We start from the raw sequence: 15,370 nt of genomic DNA on the forward strand, positions 1-15,370 counted from the left end.
CCAGTGGTGTACGTGGTCCTCAGTGAGATTTTTCCGATGGGAGTTCGAGGTCGAGCTGTTTCTGTGGTGTCAGCTGTGAACTGGGCCACAAACCTGCTCATCTCCATGACCTTCCTCACCATCACAGGTGGGTTTCACTGGTTAATTTACTGAGGCCTGCATGGACGCGAAAAACAAAGAACATAACTAAAAATATCATGGATATTTAATTATCAGAGTTCTACCTTCATACTGAGAATATTTAAAGAGTTCCAGGTCCTTGAAGTCCACAGAAGAGAGCGTCCCCTGGAGAAAGTTCTAGAGTAGACCTACTCTAGAACTTTCTCCAGTTGTCGGTAGGTCTACTCTAGAACTTTCTCTAGTTGTCGGTAGGCCTACTCTAGAACTTTCTCCAGTTGTCGGTAGGTCTACTCTAGAACTTTCTCTAGTTGTCGGTAGACCTACTCTAGAACTTTCTCCAGTGGTCGGTAGGTCTACTCCAGAACTTGCTCCAGTTGTCGGTAGACCTACTCCAGAACTTTCTCCAGTTGTCAGTAGGTCTACTCTAGAACTTTCTCCAGTTGTTGGTAGACCTACTCTAGAACTTTCTCCAGTTGTCGGTAGGTCTACTCCAGAACTATCTCCAGTTGTCGGTAGGTCTACTCCAGAACTATCTCCAGTTGTCGGTAGGTCTACTCCAGAACTTTCTCCAGTTGTCGGTAGGTCTACTCCAGAACTTTCTCCAGTTGTCGGGAGTCCTACTCTAGAACTTTCTCCAGTTGTCGGTAGGCCTACTCTAGAACTTTCTCCAGTTGTCGGTAGGCCTACTCTAGAACTTTCTCCAGTTGTCGGTAGGCCTACTCCAGAACTTGCTCCAGTATTCGGTAGGTCTACTCTAGAACTCTCTCCAGTTGTCGGTAGGCCTACTCTAGAACTTTCTCCAGTTGTCAGTAGGTCTACTCTAGAATTTTCTCCATGGGACGTTCTCCTTTCCTGCTTCCAGTCTTTACGTTCAGTCTCACTTAGAACATTCCAGGTCCTTGAAGTCCACAGAGGTGGGTCCAGATTTATCCCTTTTTAATGGACTTTTTTCAGAACTTCATCACTCCAGCAGACAGAGCCATAACATTTAGGAGGAAACACACATCTAAGTTCTGGGAAAAACTGACTCCAGATCTGTTTAAATCCATCCAAGAGTCTCAGTCTGAAGAATAAAACTGTTTTCTGTTGTGGAATTTTAATCATGTAGTTTTCAACAAGTTGTGGTTAAATTTAGAAGGTTTTCAAATCACGTTTGACATTATTAGGTTGTTTTGAACAAATTTTGAGTCATTGTGAACATTTTTTAACCATTTTGGACTACATTTTGTCTGTTTGGCAAATTTTGAAAAACACTCCAAAAAACTGAGTCATTTTGAATATTTTTTGTGTCATTCTGATCAAATTATTAGTCATTTTAGCCAAATTTATAACCACTAAGGGTAATTTTTTAGTCATTCTGGATAATTTCCATGCCATTCTCAACATATTTTGAATAAATAAATTTTGGTTTTTGTCGTTTTGGACAAATTTTATGTAATTTTATAAAATTTTGGAGTCAATTGCACTAATTTCATGTCATTCTGAACATTTTGAACAAACCTTGCCATTCATTCTTCACATCTGAATTATTTTTATCAAAATTTAGGTAATTTTGGACAAATTTTATGTCATGTTGACATTTTTTAAACCATGTTGCACGGAGTTTTGGTCATTTTGGAGTAGATATTGATAGTCTGGCAAATCTGGAAAAACACTGAACACATTTTGAGTCTTTGTGGACAGAATTGCACGCCATTTTCTCTTGAACCAACTTTGAGCATCAATATTATGGGATGTATCCTAGTGTGAACAGGTTAGAGTCCTAGAAACAATCACTGGATCCCTGGATGTGTTTCTGGTTTCTGATAATTCATCAGAGGAAACTTTAAAAAGCTCATTCTGGGTAAACTTTATGTTGGTAGGTGGCTGGTCACAACTATTAGAGACCGTGGAAGGATCATTTTACACACATTATCATTGTTCAGTTTAACAAAAACTTGTTCAAAATGTTTCAAACGTCGTCCTAAATGAAACAAAAGTTGTCCTGAATGACTGAAAATGAGTCTGTCACAAAAAATGGTTCAGAATGACTCAAAATTAGTCTAATGCGATAAAACAGAACCAACATTTGTCCAGAATGACACAGAAATAGTCTAGAATTACTCAAAAATGGTCAACAACAACTAAATTTCCTTAAATTTTGTGCAAAATTAGCATTTTTCTTAATTTAGGTTCAGTCTGGGAAAGGTTTTTGCCATTTTGGGCCCAAATGTAGAAATTTAGGAGACGTTTCTGATCATTTTGAGTAAGTTTTGGGGTTATTTTGGACGTCTTTTGACGCATTTTGGACAGTTTTTGAGTCATTGTGGATGAGTTTAGAGGTAAAAAGTGCATTCTGGGTACATTTTATACTTGAGATCTTGATGTTGTTCAGATGTCTCACGTTTCTTTCTTGGTTCCTCCAGAGAAGATCGGCGTTCCCAACATCATGTTCCTCTATGCCGCCATGAGCTTCGTCCTGCTGGTCTTCGTCATCCTCTGCGTCCCAGAGACCAAAGGCCGAACCCTGGAGGAGATCTCCAAAGAGCTGGCTAAGAAGTGAGCGTCAGCGTGAAGGTTTTCATCCATCTTCTGACCTGTGAGGCTCATTCTGGTTCTTTCTGTTCCAACAGGAAGAACTTCCAGCTGAGGATCTGCAGGAAGGTTCAGCCCAAAGAGAGTCTGATCAGGATCAAGAGTCCAGCGGTGGTCTGAGTCAGCACGGACTTTTATTACCGCAGTAAAGCACTACAGATCTCCTGTCTTCATCCACAGCTGGTCCTCGTCCTGCAGCTGCTTCCTTCAGTGTTTGTGGATTCATCAGATTTAAACTCTCAGGGTCACAACCAGGATTGCATCGTGTAGAATAAACACACACTGACGGCCACAATGCTAAAGCCAGCTGCTGAAGGTCCTCTCTGATTGGTCCAAAAAGGTTTTCTCTGTTATGTTTATGATTGTCTTGCATCATTTTACGGTTTGTGGTCATTTTTGTCTCTGGGGTTGTTTTGCATCTCTTTGTGGTATTTCATTGTCCATTTGTGGTCATGTTGCATCTTTTTAAGGATTCTTTGTGGTTGTTTTTGTCTCTTTGAGGTCAGTTTTCATCTCTGAGGTGGTTTTGCATCTTGTGGTCATTTTTCTATGTAGTCTTGTTTCGTCTTTGTGCTTGTTTTATATTTCTTCATAATTTGGTTACTCTTTATGACTTCTTTGTGGTTATTTTGTGTCATGGTTTTTTGCTAATTTTTTCCAACTAATGGACATTTTGCGTCTCTTTATTTTCGTATTTCATTGTTTTTTAATTTTTCATCTTTCAGTTTTTTTAATCGTTTTGTGTCTCTTTTGTTCAGTTCTAATGACTTCAGACACTACCGACTCACCAAACACTCTGATCTAGTTGTCCACCATCACAGTATCTCTCTCAGACCTTTTACCTGTTTTTACCTGCTGTTTCATAGATCTCCCTGCTGGTTGCTGCCATGGTAACCAGTGGTTTTAATGTTGTGGCTCGTTGGTGTGTTTTCTACCAGATTTTACTCCCCACAATCAAACTGAACATAGTCTTTTAATTTCATTATTTTTTTCCAGAAAACTTTATGCTGTAGAGACACTAATCACCACCCATTCCTGATCCTTTCACAATAAAAGCACCTCCTCCTCAGGAACGAGAAGTGAAACCTCATCAGGTCTGCAGTGAGAAAATCTAAGTTAGAAGTTTGAAAAGACGTTTTGTAGTTGTGATGCCAAAATGTGTACTTAATAATAACTAACATAAAGAGGAATGTTTTAAATCCTGCGCTGGACGATCGGTTCACGGTTAAAGCGGCACTTTTTCGACGTGTTTTAGTGAAAGCTGTAGAACTGCTGCTGCTCTGAGACCAATGGACAGAAAACATGCCAAGGCCTTTTCATCCAACTTTATTTTTATACAAAATACAAAAAAATTCAAGTGTTCTCCCTGTCACGGGTTATTTACATACGTGTTGCTGCTGCTGCCGTTTCTCTGCTGCAGCTCTGGACAGTTTCTAACCTCCTGATTCAATAAAAAGCTTCTTTTTCTGAATGTTAATAAAGCAGCAGCTGTGTTCAGTGAAAGCCGAGGAGATTCCTGTCCTGTTTTAAACCCATAAAATCACACACATGTGGAGAACAAACCGAACGAAACAGAAAGAGGTGCATAAAGTGAATCTGAGTCCACGGGAACAGTCCAACATGAAGCTGAAAACAAGTGTTTTCTGGACGAATAACGAGCGGTTTGGTCTCTAAAATGTCAAAAAAATTGGATCAGTGTTTTCCAGGGAGATAGTTTAGACAGTTTTTAATAAAAATAAAAACGGCTGCAGCTCTTATCGGATCCATCTCTTCTAATGCAGAGCGTTTGTTGGACGGAGGTTCTTCCAGAGAAGAGGACGTTAAAGGTGAGTGTACGGATACCGAAGCTTAAACTGTTATAACGTCTTCAGCTTCTGCTCAGAGTCCACAAGATGGTTCTGTTCCGTTAAAACCCAAAGATCCAACAGCAGGGTTAAAAGTGAGACAGACTCAGCTGAGTTCAGTCAGAGGAGTTATCTGTAGGGATGAAACCACGTTCAGGTGCTTCTTCATTTGCAGAGCGGCTTCTGACACTCGAACAGCAGAGGATAAACCTGCTCCACAGCCGTGGCCACGTTCTGCACGTTTGGTCCTGAAGCAGAAAATAAAAGAGACAGACAGAAGTGGCATTAAGGTTTAATGTGTCGGTGTGGATCAGTAGGAGGATGGACCATCAGTGGAGTCTGGTGGGCTTTAAAAATAAAAATAAATGCCACATAAAGATTCACTATCGCCACTAAAAGACTCAAACCCACCATGAAATGATGCAAAACCAGCACAAGAAGATGCAAAAGACACAAAAACCACCAAAAAAAGAAGCAAAATCCCTACAACAATGTGCAGAAACGACATTAAACAACACAAAACCGCAAATAAACATGCAAAATATCATTAAATGGTGCAAAATCTCTACAACAATGCAGAGAATAACTACAAAAAGATGCTAAAGCACTACAAGCAGATGCAAAACTGTCACAAAAGACGCAAAACATGCCAGAAAAAGATGCAAAATCCCTCCAGCAATTTGCAGAAACAGCATTAAAGACACAAAACTGCCACAAAAGGATGCAAAATTCCACTAAAAGGTGCAAAATTGCAATATATTGCTGCAAAAAGACATTAAACCACCATGAAAATTGGCAAAAAAAACACCTTGAAAAGATGCAAAACTACCACAGAATAACAAAAAGATGCAAAACAGCCACAAACAAACGCAAACCTGCTACAAACAAACGCAAACCTGCTACAAACAAACGCAAACCTGCTACAAAAAGACGCAAAATCTGTATAACTACGCGCAGAAACAAATGCCACTAAAAGATGCTAAACCACCATGAAAATTGGCAAAACCACATCGAAAACATGCAAAAACCACCATTAAATACACAAAACTACGATTAAATATGCAAAGCAACCCCAAAAATATGCAGAATTCCTACAACTATGTGCAGAAAACACTAAAAGACACAAAACTGCAAGTAAAAGATGAAAAATCATAACACAAATTTCTGCAAAATCACCACTAAAAGACGCTAAACTACCATGAAAACAGCAAAATCACTTTGAAAAGATGCAAAATCCCCACATCAACAGCAGAATCATGACAAAAAAACACAAAACCACCATGAAAACATGCAAAAGAACACAATTAAATACATGAAACCACTATTAGATATGCAAAGCCTACACAGAATGATGCAGAACGTCACAAAAGACACAAAAAAGTGCAGAATGCCTACAACGGACTGAAAGAACATTAAAAAACATAAAACCACCAGGAAAAGATGCAAAGTTATCTTTAAAACATGAAAAATCTAGAAAATGAAATGTAGCCACCACAAAGAGACGCAAAACCACCGTAACACAAACCCTACACAGATAGATACTAAACGAGTATAAAAAGGCTGTAGATGACCAGAAAGAGGTGAAACGTGATAACCTGCAGGTAGAACCTCTCTGAGGAACATTTAGAACTTCTGAGGAACATTTAGAATCTCTGAGGAACATTTAGAATCTCTGAGGAACATTTAGAACCTCTGAGGAACATTTAGAATCTCTGAGGAACATTTAGAACATCTGAGGAACATTTAGAACCTCTGAGGAACATTTAGAACTTCTGAGGAATATTTAGAATCTCCGAGGAACATTTAGAACTTCTGAGGAACATTTAGAACCTCTGAGGAACATTTAGAACTTCTGAGGAATATTTAGAACCTCTGAGGAACATTTAGAACTTCTGAGGAATATTTAGAACCTCTGAGGAACATTTAGAACCTCTGAGGAACATTTAGAATCTCTGAGGAACATTTAGGACCTCTGAGGAACATTTAGAACCTCTAAGGAACATTTAGAATCTCTGAGGAACATTTAGAAATTCTGAGGAATATTTAGAACATCTGAGGAACATTTAGAACCTCTCTGAGGAACATTTAGAATTTCTGAGGAATATTTAGAACCTCTGAGGAACATTTAGAACCTCTGAGGAACATTTAGAACCTCTCTGAGGAACATTTAGAACCTCTGAGGAACATTTAGAACCTCTGAGGAACATTTAGAACCTCTGAGGAACATTTAGAACCTCTCTGAGGAACATTTAGAACCTCTGAGGAACATTTAGGACCTCTGAGGAACATTTAGAACCTCTAAGGAACATTTAGAACCTCTGAGGAACATTTAGAATCTCTGAGGAACATTTAGGACCTCTGAGGAACATTTAGAATCTCTAAGGAACATTTAGAATCTCTGAGGAACATTTAGAAATTCTGAGGAATATTTAGAACATCTGAGGAACATTTAGAACCTCTCTGAGGAACATTTAGAATTTCTGAGGAATATTTAGAACCTCTGAGGAACATTTAGAACCTCTGAGGAACATTTAGAACCTCTCTGAGGAACATTTAGAACCTCTGAGGAACATTTAGAATCTCTGAGGAACATTTAGAACCTCTGAGGAACATTTAGAATCTCTGAGGAACATTTAGAACATCTGAGGAACATTTAGAACATCTGAGGAACATTTAGAACCTCTGAGGAACATTTAGAACCTCTGAGGAACATTTAGAACCTCTGAGGAACATTTAGAATCTCTGAGGAACATTTAGAATCTCTGAGGAACATTTAGAACATCTGAGGAACATTTAGAACATCTGAGGAACATTTAGGACCTCTGAGGAACATTTAGAACCTCTGAGGAACATTTAGAACCTCTGAGGAACATTTAGAATCTCTGAGGAACATTTAGAACATCTGAGGAACATTTAGAACCTCTGAGGAACATTTAGAACCTCTGAGGAACATTTAGAACCTCTGAGGAACATTTAGAACCTCTGAGGAACATTTAGAATCTCTGAGGAACATTTAGAATCTCTGAGGAACATTTAGAACCTCTGAGGAACATTTAGAACATCTGAGGAACATTTAGAATCTCTGAGGAACATTTAGAATCTCTGAGGAACATTTAGAATCTCTGAGGAACATTTAGAACTTCTGAGGAACATTTAGAACCTCTGAGGAACATTTAGAACCTCTTAGGAACATTTAGAATCTCTGAGGAACATTTAGAATCTCTGAGGACTTCATTTATTGGTCGTTCTTTCACAGCTCTGGTCTGAGATCAGCTTCATTCCACAAAAACGGGAATAAACAAACTTAGAGTTGTAAACAACAACATTCCTCCAAGAATTTACTCCACTAAGTTCTGGGAGGAATTAGGTCGTCTACAAACCGAAGGCTGGAGAAGTTCTTTATGACCACCTGGAGGTCTGAAGGTCTGACCAGGGACCTGAATCCTTTAAGCTGCTGAATGGAGAGTGTGTGTTCTAGTGTGTACCTGTAACAGTGATGCTGCCGGTAGAGAACACCTGGATGGTGGCTTTCAGGTGTTTGATCCTGTAGGTAGCAGCAGGATGGAGCTCTGGTTCATAACTGAGAGAAAAGAACACATGAAGGTTAATAAAGTCAACAAAAAGACAGGAAACAAAGACACTAAGAATAAGTTAAACATATAAAATAACCTCCATAAAGTCCCTGTAAGTGATTATCTGGATGGATCCATCTAGAGCTTTGTGTTCATGGAGGTCTAGATGTTCATAGAGGTCTAGATGTTCATGGAGGTCTAGATGTTCATGGAGGTCTAGGTGTTCATAGAGGTCTAGGTGTCCATAGAGGTCTAGATGTTCACGGAGGTCTAGATGTTCACGGAGGTCTAGATGTTCACGGAGGTCTAGATGTTCATGGAGGTCTAGATGTTCACGGAGGTCTAGGTGTTCATCGAGGTCTAGATGTTCACGGAGGTCTAGGTGTTCATCGAGGTCTAGATGTTCATGGAGGTCTAGGTGTTCATCGAGGTCTAGATGTTCATGGAGGTCTAGATGTTGGAGTTAAACTTTCCACACATCAGGTTCTACTGATGTTAGAACCTCAACAGTTGGAGAAACATGGACCAAAGTCTGTATTTCAGTAGAAACATGGATCCATCCATAGATACATACTTACAGAACTTTATGGAGACACTAGACCAGCCTGGGTTGGAGGTTTTACACTTTTTTTTTCTCTTTTTCAAGGGCCAGTAATTCATTATTTTTGGACCATTTGAAGTCATTTTAGTCCATCTTTATCTTACTTTGTACATCTCTGGAGTATTTTAGGACAAGTTCTGAGTCTTTCTGGACATTTCTGAGTCCTTTTAGAATGTCTGATGGAAATATTTTGTCTGTTCTCACCACATTTCATGGATGTTAGTTTATTTATGAAGATAATGAACCTCTAAAATGTGTAAAATGTTTGATGGTGAAAAGAGAAAAAAATTCTCAAACTTCAACCGAAATGTTTTCCAGCACAAATAAATCGATAAACTGTGAAGTAAACGTGAGCTGGTGGAGGACCACATCTCCTGGATTCTGTCTGATAAGACTCAGATTGACCCTCTAAAGTCCTGTCAGATAAACGTTCTGGTCAGTTCCTCCACCACTAGAGGTCACCAGACACCAGCAGGACCAGAGCTGCTGAAGGTAAACATGAAGACTGGAGGCTGAGTTCTGGTTAGTGATCAGAGGAACATCTGGTGGTGCTACCTGGCGATGGGTCGGTTGTTCTTGGTGAAGTCTATGAGGTGAACACCAAACGGCATGGAGCAGACCGCCAACACGTTCACCACCCTGAAGGCCGAGAACCTCACCTGGAGATACAGGAGGTTCAGAGCTTGGAGTTACATTAAGAATCCACAAAAGTTCTGCTCCTCTAGTTACACTGAAATAAACCGTCTGTCCTTCAACACTTCTGTTTTATGCTCGCTGTAAACGGGTTGTTTGTCAAAATCGGAAACATTACACAAGTTTATTCTTCTTCTAGTCTTCTGGGAGAAGTTTCAAGTCATTTTGGACTAATTTTTAGCCATTTTGGACAAATTTCAAACAATTTTGGACAAGACTAAAGTCGTCTTTGGTGAAATGTCGACCAAAGACTGTATTTTAGTAGAAACCATAGATAAACACAGGAACTTTATGGAGACAAGTTTGAATATTTTTGTCAAGGGGTCCTTAAGTACTTATTATCGACATTTTGGATAACTTTTAGTGAGTTTGGATAATATTCATCTTATTTTTGACAAATTTCAAGTAATTTCAGACAAAATTGAAGTTATTTTTGGTGAAAATGTCGACCAAAGACTGAAGACTTTGCACTTGTTCCCATTTTAAAGGCCAATAATTATTCATTTTTGTCATTTTGACAATTTTTTGTCATTTCACATCAATATTTATCTTATTATGGACAAATTTTTTGCCATTTTGGACAAATTTCAAACTATTCTGGACAAGATTCATGCCAACCAAAGACTATTTTAGTAGAAATATGGATCCATCTACATAGGATCTTCATGGAGACACTAGACCAGCAAGGTTTGAACATTTTGCTCTTTTCCAGTTTCAAGGGACCAGTAAGTATTTATTATTGACATTTTGGACACTTCTCAGTAATTTTGGACAAGTTTCATAAGTGAGAGGTGATTTTCAGCAACTCTCAGGTCCTCTTGGACAAATTCTATGTGATTTTGAAGCAATTTTGAGTAACTTTGGACACATTTTAAGTCAAACTGTTGACTAGAATGAGTCTGACAGCCCTTCTATAATGTGAACAAAGGCGCCACCTACTGGACCAAAAGTGTCTCCGACAAAGATCATCACAGCTGAACTGTTTGAGTGTTTGAAATGAAATAGAGTCAAATGTAATATCAGACACAAATACCAGCAGTTATCTCTAAAATACTAAACGACAGGTCTACTCTGATGTCATGTTTCCACAGAGACGATCAGAAATCCAACAGCTGAACACCTGGGATGACAGACTGAACACCTGGAATGACAGACTGAACATCTGGAATGACAGACTGAACACCTGGGATGACAGACTGAACATCTGGAATGACAGACTGAACATCTGGGATGACAGACTGAACATCTGGAATGACAGACTGAACACCTGGGATGACAGACTGAACATCTGGAATGACAGACTGAACACCTGGGATGACAGACTGAACATCTGGGATGACAGACTGAACATCTGGGATGACAGACTGAACATCTGTAGCAGAAGGTTGGAGCTTCAGAGCTACGTAGGCTTCAGTTCTGGTTTTCTGTGAAGCTGTCGTTCCTTACCTTGAAGCCCAGTTTCTGCAGACAGCGAGCCAAACGACGAGCTCCCAGCTTGGCCTCGTCCTCACTGGGCACAAGATCACAGATCAGATCACATCTAAACTGTCTGACAATCACTGATAACTGATCAATAAGTCTAATAATGCAGCAGCAGCTGAGATAAATGTAGAGTTGAAAACATTAATCTGGACTTATCTGACCTCCTGGGCTTCACTGAGCTTCTAGTTCCTGCAGAACTCACATTTATTCATCATATTTGATCTTTTATCGCTCCAATAGAGTGCTCTGTTGTGGAGATTTCTGACTTCCTGTAGTTCATTTTATTTATTATTTCTTTTACTTGACTCCAGGAAAAGAATTCCTGAGCATTTGAGCAAAAATAGTGAATAAAAAATCTTCAATCTTGAGTTTAGTCTTTTTATTGTAAGGTGTTTTGCAGCATAATTAAATAAATAAAGGTGATTATTACAAAACAATCTCATAGTTTGTGCAGCTGTTATTATTAATCATGTTTTATTTCTATGATTTTACTACTTTTAATGCACTTCTTTGCTTATTTTAGTTTTATTTCTATGGTTTTATGACTTTTAATAAATTTTTATTGCACATTCATGTGTTAGTTCTATGACTGAACTATTTTAATGCCTGTTAACGGCTTGACTATGTTTCATTTCTATGCTGACACATTACTGAGGTCATATTTACCTGGTGGCTCCGGTGCAGATGATCTTTCCTGAGGACCAGATTGAAGCCGTTATCTTTGGTTTCCGGAGCTTCATCAGGACTTTCTGAAAACACAGACGTTCACATTTTAGTTTCCCTAAACGGATCACTCAGCTCTGGGAACACAAACAAACCCCCAGAACTGAAAAATCAACTTTTAGTTTAAAGATGAAACGGTTTATCAGACAGAAACCACGAAAACAGAACAAATCACTGTTGGGAAAATAAACCAAATCTAAACCTAAAATTACAAGATTTCATCAATAACAATAAAAAATATAATCAAAAATTCAGTGTTTGTTTCAATCAGACTCTGTAAAAACCTGACTGACTGAGCTGAGACCAACAGTCAGTTGAAAAATGCAGAATACAGAGACTGGAGAGATGGAAATGGATAAAAATCTGGAGTGTGTAGAGACTGAAAGACCACCAGCACCGAGAAAGGTCACAAAACCAGGCAGAAAACAACCACAAAGTGAAAAAGTGCCCCAAAGACACATTCTATGAACAAAATAAGACACAAACAATAAAAACAATAACAAAGGAGAATAAAAATGATGATCAAGATGAGGTAAAAGTGTCACAAAAAACAACCAGTAAGAAACATAAAATGACCCAAATGAGACACGAAACAGCAAAACTGATAAAAACAAGACAGAAAAATGACAAAAATTACACAAAACTGTCACAAAATGAGACAGAAAACAGCCACCAATTGAAAGACACAAAAATAAAAACAAAATAAGACACAAAACAACAAAAATAATAAAAACGAGATAAGAAATTAGAGTAGGAAGATTAAAAATATGATTAAGATGACAATCTGTTAGTCATTCTGGATGATTTTATTTTGCCATTTCAGACTAATTTCATGTCATTTAAGACTTTTTTACTATTTCTGACAACATTTTGACATTTTAAGCACGTTTTGAGTCACCTTAGACAAAGTTCAAGTCATTTTGAACAAAGTTTTGTCATTTTAACCCACTCTGGAGCTGATTTATGTACATTTGGAGACCTGCTGACAGAAGACATCACTGAGTTCTCTTTCCTTCTTCGTGATGTTGTAGTTCCTCAGAGCTGCAGGACTTTAAAAATGAACCGGAGTGAAGGAGGAGGAGAAGGAACACCTCAGGGTTCAGAGGGTTACGACAGAAAAGCTACCTGATCTTTCTAGAAGCTTCTCCAGAATAACTCCTCTCTCATCTTTCTAGAAGCTTCTCCAGAATAACTCCTCTCTCATCTTTCTAGAAGCTTCTCCAGAATAACTCCTCTCTCATCTTTCTAGAAGCTTCTCCAGAATAACTCCTCTCCAGCTCTCTCACCCCTACTTCCGGCTTGTAGATGACGTTGGTTCCCTCCAGGGCGATGGTCCTCAGGTTGAGGTGACACCTGGTCCTGAAGGTGGCCACCACGTTGGTGACGATGATGTCGAGCGCCTCGTCGCTGGAATCCATGAGGAAGTGTGAGGAGAGAGTCTGATCTACGCCTTCATCACCGACATCTCACTGGTGGACAGAGGAGGACGAGCTGAGGAAGGAAAGAAACTTTAGAAACGTTTCTGGTCACAGATTTATCACAGACATGGACGAATAAAACACGTAATAATCCAGCTAGAAGATTTATGCTGCTTGATACTAAAAACTGATGCTTCTTGTTTCCTGTCTGACTGATAGAACAGCATTTACTCTGATTTAAGGCTGGATTTTGGGCAACCTTGGGTCTCATTTTTATCATTTTGTGTGGCATTGTTGTTATATATGTCTTATTTTTGTTTTTATATCACATTTTTGTCCTTTTGGATTTTGTTCTTGTTGTTTTGTGTCTTTTGTCATCCTAGGCTAAAAACGTTAACTATTATGCAGGAGTTTTTCACCTCAGCAGCAGCAGATCATCTGACTCTGGTTCCTCTTCAGAAACTAAACTGTGGCTCAGAGCTGGACTCACTCAGACATCTGGAAAACATGGAAATGACATTTAATATTTCTGCTGCTGTTTCCAATCAACATAACAGAGGAATAAAACACCTAACGTTTATTTCGTGTTGGTCTGAAGCATCGTTATGATCCATCGGAGCTCTGTGATATCTAATGAGGCTGTTTGGGGGAAATGATGCTAGCTAATGTTGTTAGCTAATGTTGTAGCATCACAAACTGACTATCAGTTGCTCTGTAATCACTTCAGCAGGAACTAAGCTGTTGTTATGGTGGGAATTCAACACAAACTAACAACTAAAAGCAGACAGACGTCCTGCTGGGCTGATAAACATCATGTGAAGGAGCCGTTAGCAACAAAGACAGCAGCTAATGAATAAGAAGCTGTTATCGCGGCAGGCTAGCAGGCTAACTGAGGAACGTTACACTAAAAGGCGTTTTTTAAAGGATAAATAGGAGCTAAAAGCTGATGTTTGTATCTGAAAGGAGAGTTTGAAGTCTTCATCCACCTTATTATCTGCCTCCAACTCAAACTTCAGCCAGAGTCTGGGAACAAACCGCTTCAATCCGCAGACAGAGAGCCGGCTGACAGGCTAACGGGCTAACTGGCTAACATCCGGGTTCCGTCAGCTGACACGCAAAATATAACTGTCAAAATAAAAGCACATAACTTTACAATAGATTGTCTAAAAGTCACTATTTATTTTACAAAAATGCAAAACAAAAACTGTAACTTTCACATCTAACATCTTTCCATATGTCCACAGATGTTGCCAACACTGTAAAATTAAAAAGAAAAGAGCCATTTTAAAATAGCTTTGGACAATTTTTCTGTGATTTTGGACATTTAATTTTTTTTAAACAAGTTTGTCATTTTGAAAACCTGAGTCAGTTTGGACATTTTTCATATGTACTTTGAACGTTTTGGGTCATTTTTGAATCACTTTGACTGTAAATGTTTTCATGTTTCCAGCCTCAGAACAGCAGCAGTACTTTAACTCACTGTTAGAACAGCATGAGTCAGAAAAACACTCATTTATGGTTCATTATTTGTGCTTTTCTGTCTCAGTTTCGTGTCATATTTGTGCTGATTTTTTCTCATTTAGTCTCTTTTTTTCTATTTTTTGGGGGTCTTGTTCTCATATCTGTGTTTTGTTGCTCTAATTCTGCATCTCAGTTTTTCTCATTTTGTCTATTTTTTGCTGTTTTCTGTCTAGTGTAGCGTCTTGTTTGTCAGTTCGTCGTGTCTGTTGTTGTTTTGTGTCTCATTTTGTGCCACATTTCTGTTGTTTTCTTCTTGTTTTATGCCGTTCTGTCTCATTTTTGTCATTTTGAGTCTAATTTGTGGTGTTTATGTTTATCTTCTGTCACGTTGTTCCGTTTTTGTCCTTTTGTGTCTTTTTATGGTCTTGTTTTTGTCATTTGGAGCGTTTTTGGGGTCATTTTATGTCTCATTTTTTACGTTTTATGTCTTCTTTTTTCACTTTGTATCCCTCATTGATGTAGATGTTCCACCACGCTGTGGATCTGAACGAATATTACGAACACCCCTGACTTATTCTGCAAGAAGGAAGTTGGTCTGAAGCTGGTGTCTGGCGCCACCATGTGGAGGAAAAATACATAACATGAGGAAACAAATGTCCAGCCCTCTACTAAATGGACGGATACGTTCTGATCTGTGGGTCTAGATAAGAGTTAAAGAGTTAAAACTGACCGTTTCCAAACTCTGAAGTCACAGGTTTGTGTCTGGAATCGTCTCGTCTGCCAACATTACACTCAGCAGACGTCTGTTAGCGCCGTTTCCTGTCAGCACAGTGTGACTTCTTCAGTATTTATCATGGATTAATCTTCACGGATTAGTGAGGA

At 38.8% G+C, this 15,370-nt stretch overlaps 2 protein-coding genes and 1 long non-coding RNA gene across 14 annotated transcripts in view; 1 reads left to right on the plus strand and 2 right to left on the minus strand.

The window, feature by feature from the left end:
- Nucleotides 1-4,205, plus strand: part of slc2a12 (solute carrier family 2 member 12) — a 163,733-nt gene extending 159,528 nt beyond the window's left edge. For all 7 annotated transcript variants that reach the window (XM_051936954.1, XM_051936955.1, XM_051936953.1 and 4 more), the window contains 3 exons: nt 5-127; nt 2,526-2,658; nt 2,733-4,205. In XM_051936954.1, the coding sequence (XP_051792914.1) occupies nt 5-127; nt 2,526-2,658; nt 2,733-2,814 (338 nt within the window). In that variant the 3' untranslated portion in view covers nt 2,815-4,205. The remainder of the gene's footprint in view (nt 1-4; nt 128-2,525; nt 2,659-2,732) is intronic.
- tbpl1 (TBP-like 1) lies at nt 4,005-14,143 on the minus strand. Of its 2 annotated transcripts, XM_022221187.2 has the most exons (8): nt 14,014-14,143; nt 13,447-13,525; nt 12,896-13,100; nt 11,553-11,635; nt 10,851-10,914; nt 9,267-9,370; nt 8,024-8,118; nt 4,005-4,786 (listed from the first exon to the last, which is right to left on the minus strand). In XM_022221187.2, the coding sequence occupies exons 3-8, from the start codon at nt 13,025-13,027 to the stop codon at nt 4,704-4,706; spliced, it is 561 nt and encodes a 186-aa protein (XP_022076879.1). In that variant the 5' UTR covers nt 13,028-13,100; nt 13,447-13,525; nt 14,014-14,143; the 3' UTR covers nt 4,005-4,703. The 2 variants fall into 2 exon arrangements, with proteins under 2 accessions (XP_022076879.1, XP_022076881.1); XM_022221189.2 differs by lacking the exon at nt 13,447-13,525.
- Nucleotides 4,793-8,017, minus strand: LOC127530353 (uncharacterized). Of its 5 annotated transcripts, none has more exons than XR_007936961.1 (5): nt 7,519-8,017; nt 6,855-7,418; nt 6,671-6,772; nt 6,369-6,408; nt 4,793-6,328 (listed from the first exon to the last, which is right to left on the minus strand). It is a non-coding gene; the product is annotated as an uncharacterized LOC127530353 (long non-coding RNA). The 5 variants fall into 5 exon arrangements; XR_007936962.1 differs by having other exon boundaries at nt 6,855-7,358; nt 7,459-8,017; XR_007936958.1 differs by having other exon boundaries at nt 6,855-8,017.
- Nucleotides 14,144-15,370: the final 1,227 nt, after the last annotated feature.

The sequence above is a fragment of the Acanthochromis polyacanthus genome, chromosome 16 (assembly GCF_021347895.1).
Source record: "Acanthochromis polyacanthus isolate Apoly-LR-REF ecotype Palm Island chromosome 16, KAUST_Apoly_ChrSc, whole genome shotgun sequence".
Taxonomy (NCBI): Eukaryota; Metazoa; Chordata; class Actinopteri; family Pomacentridae; genus Acanthochromis; species Acanthochromis polyacanthus.

Excerpts from the sequence above, each read along its gene's own strand:
- tbpl1 (XM_022221189.2), bottom strand. The coding sequence starts at position 13,027 with ATGGATTCCAGCGACGAGGCGCTCGACATCATCGTCACCAACGTGGTG. Across the intron at positions 10,915-11,552 it reads ATCTGCACCGGAGCCACCAG|TGAGGACGAGGCCAAGCTGG; the intron begins GTAAATATGACC and ends TCTTGTGCCCAG. Across the intron at positions 9,371-10,850 it reads TGCAGAAACTGGGCTTCAAG|GTGAGGTTCTCGGCCTTCAG; the intron begins GTAAGGAACGAC and ends CTGTATCTCCAG.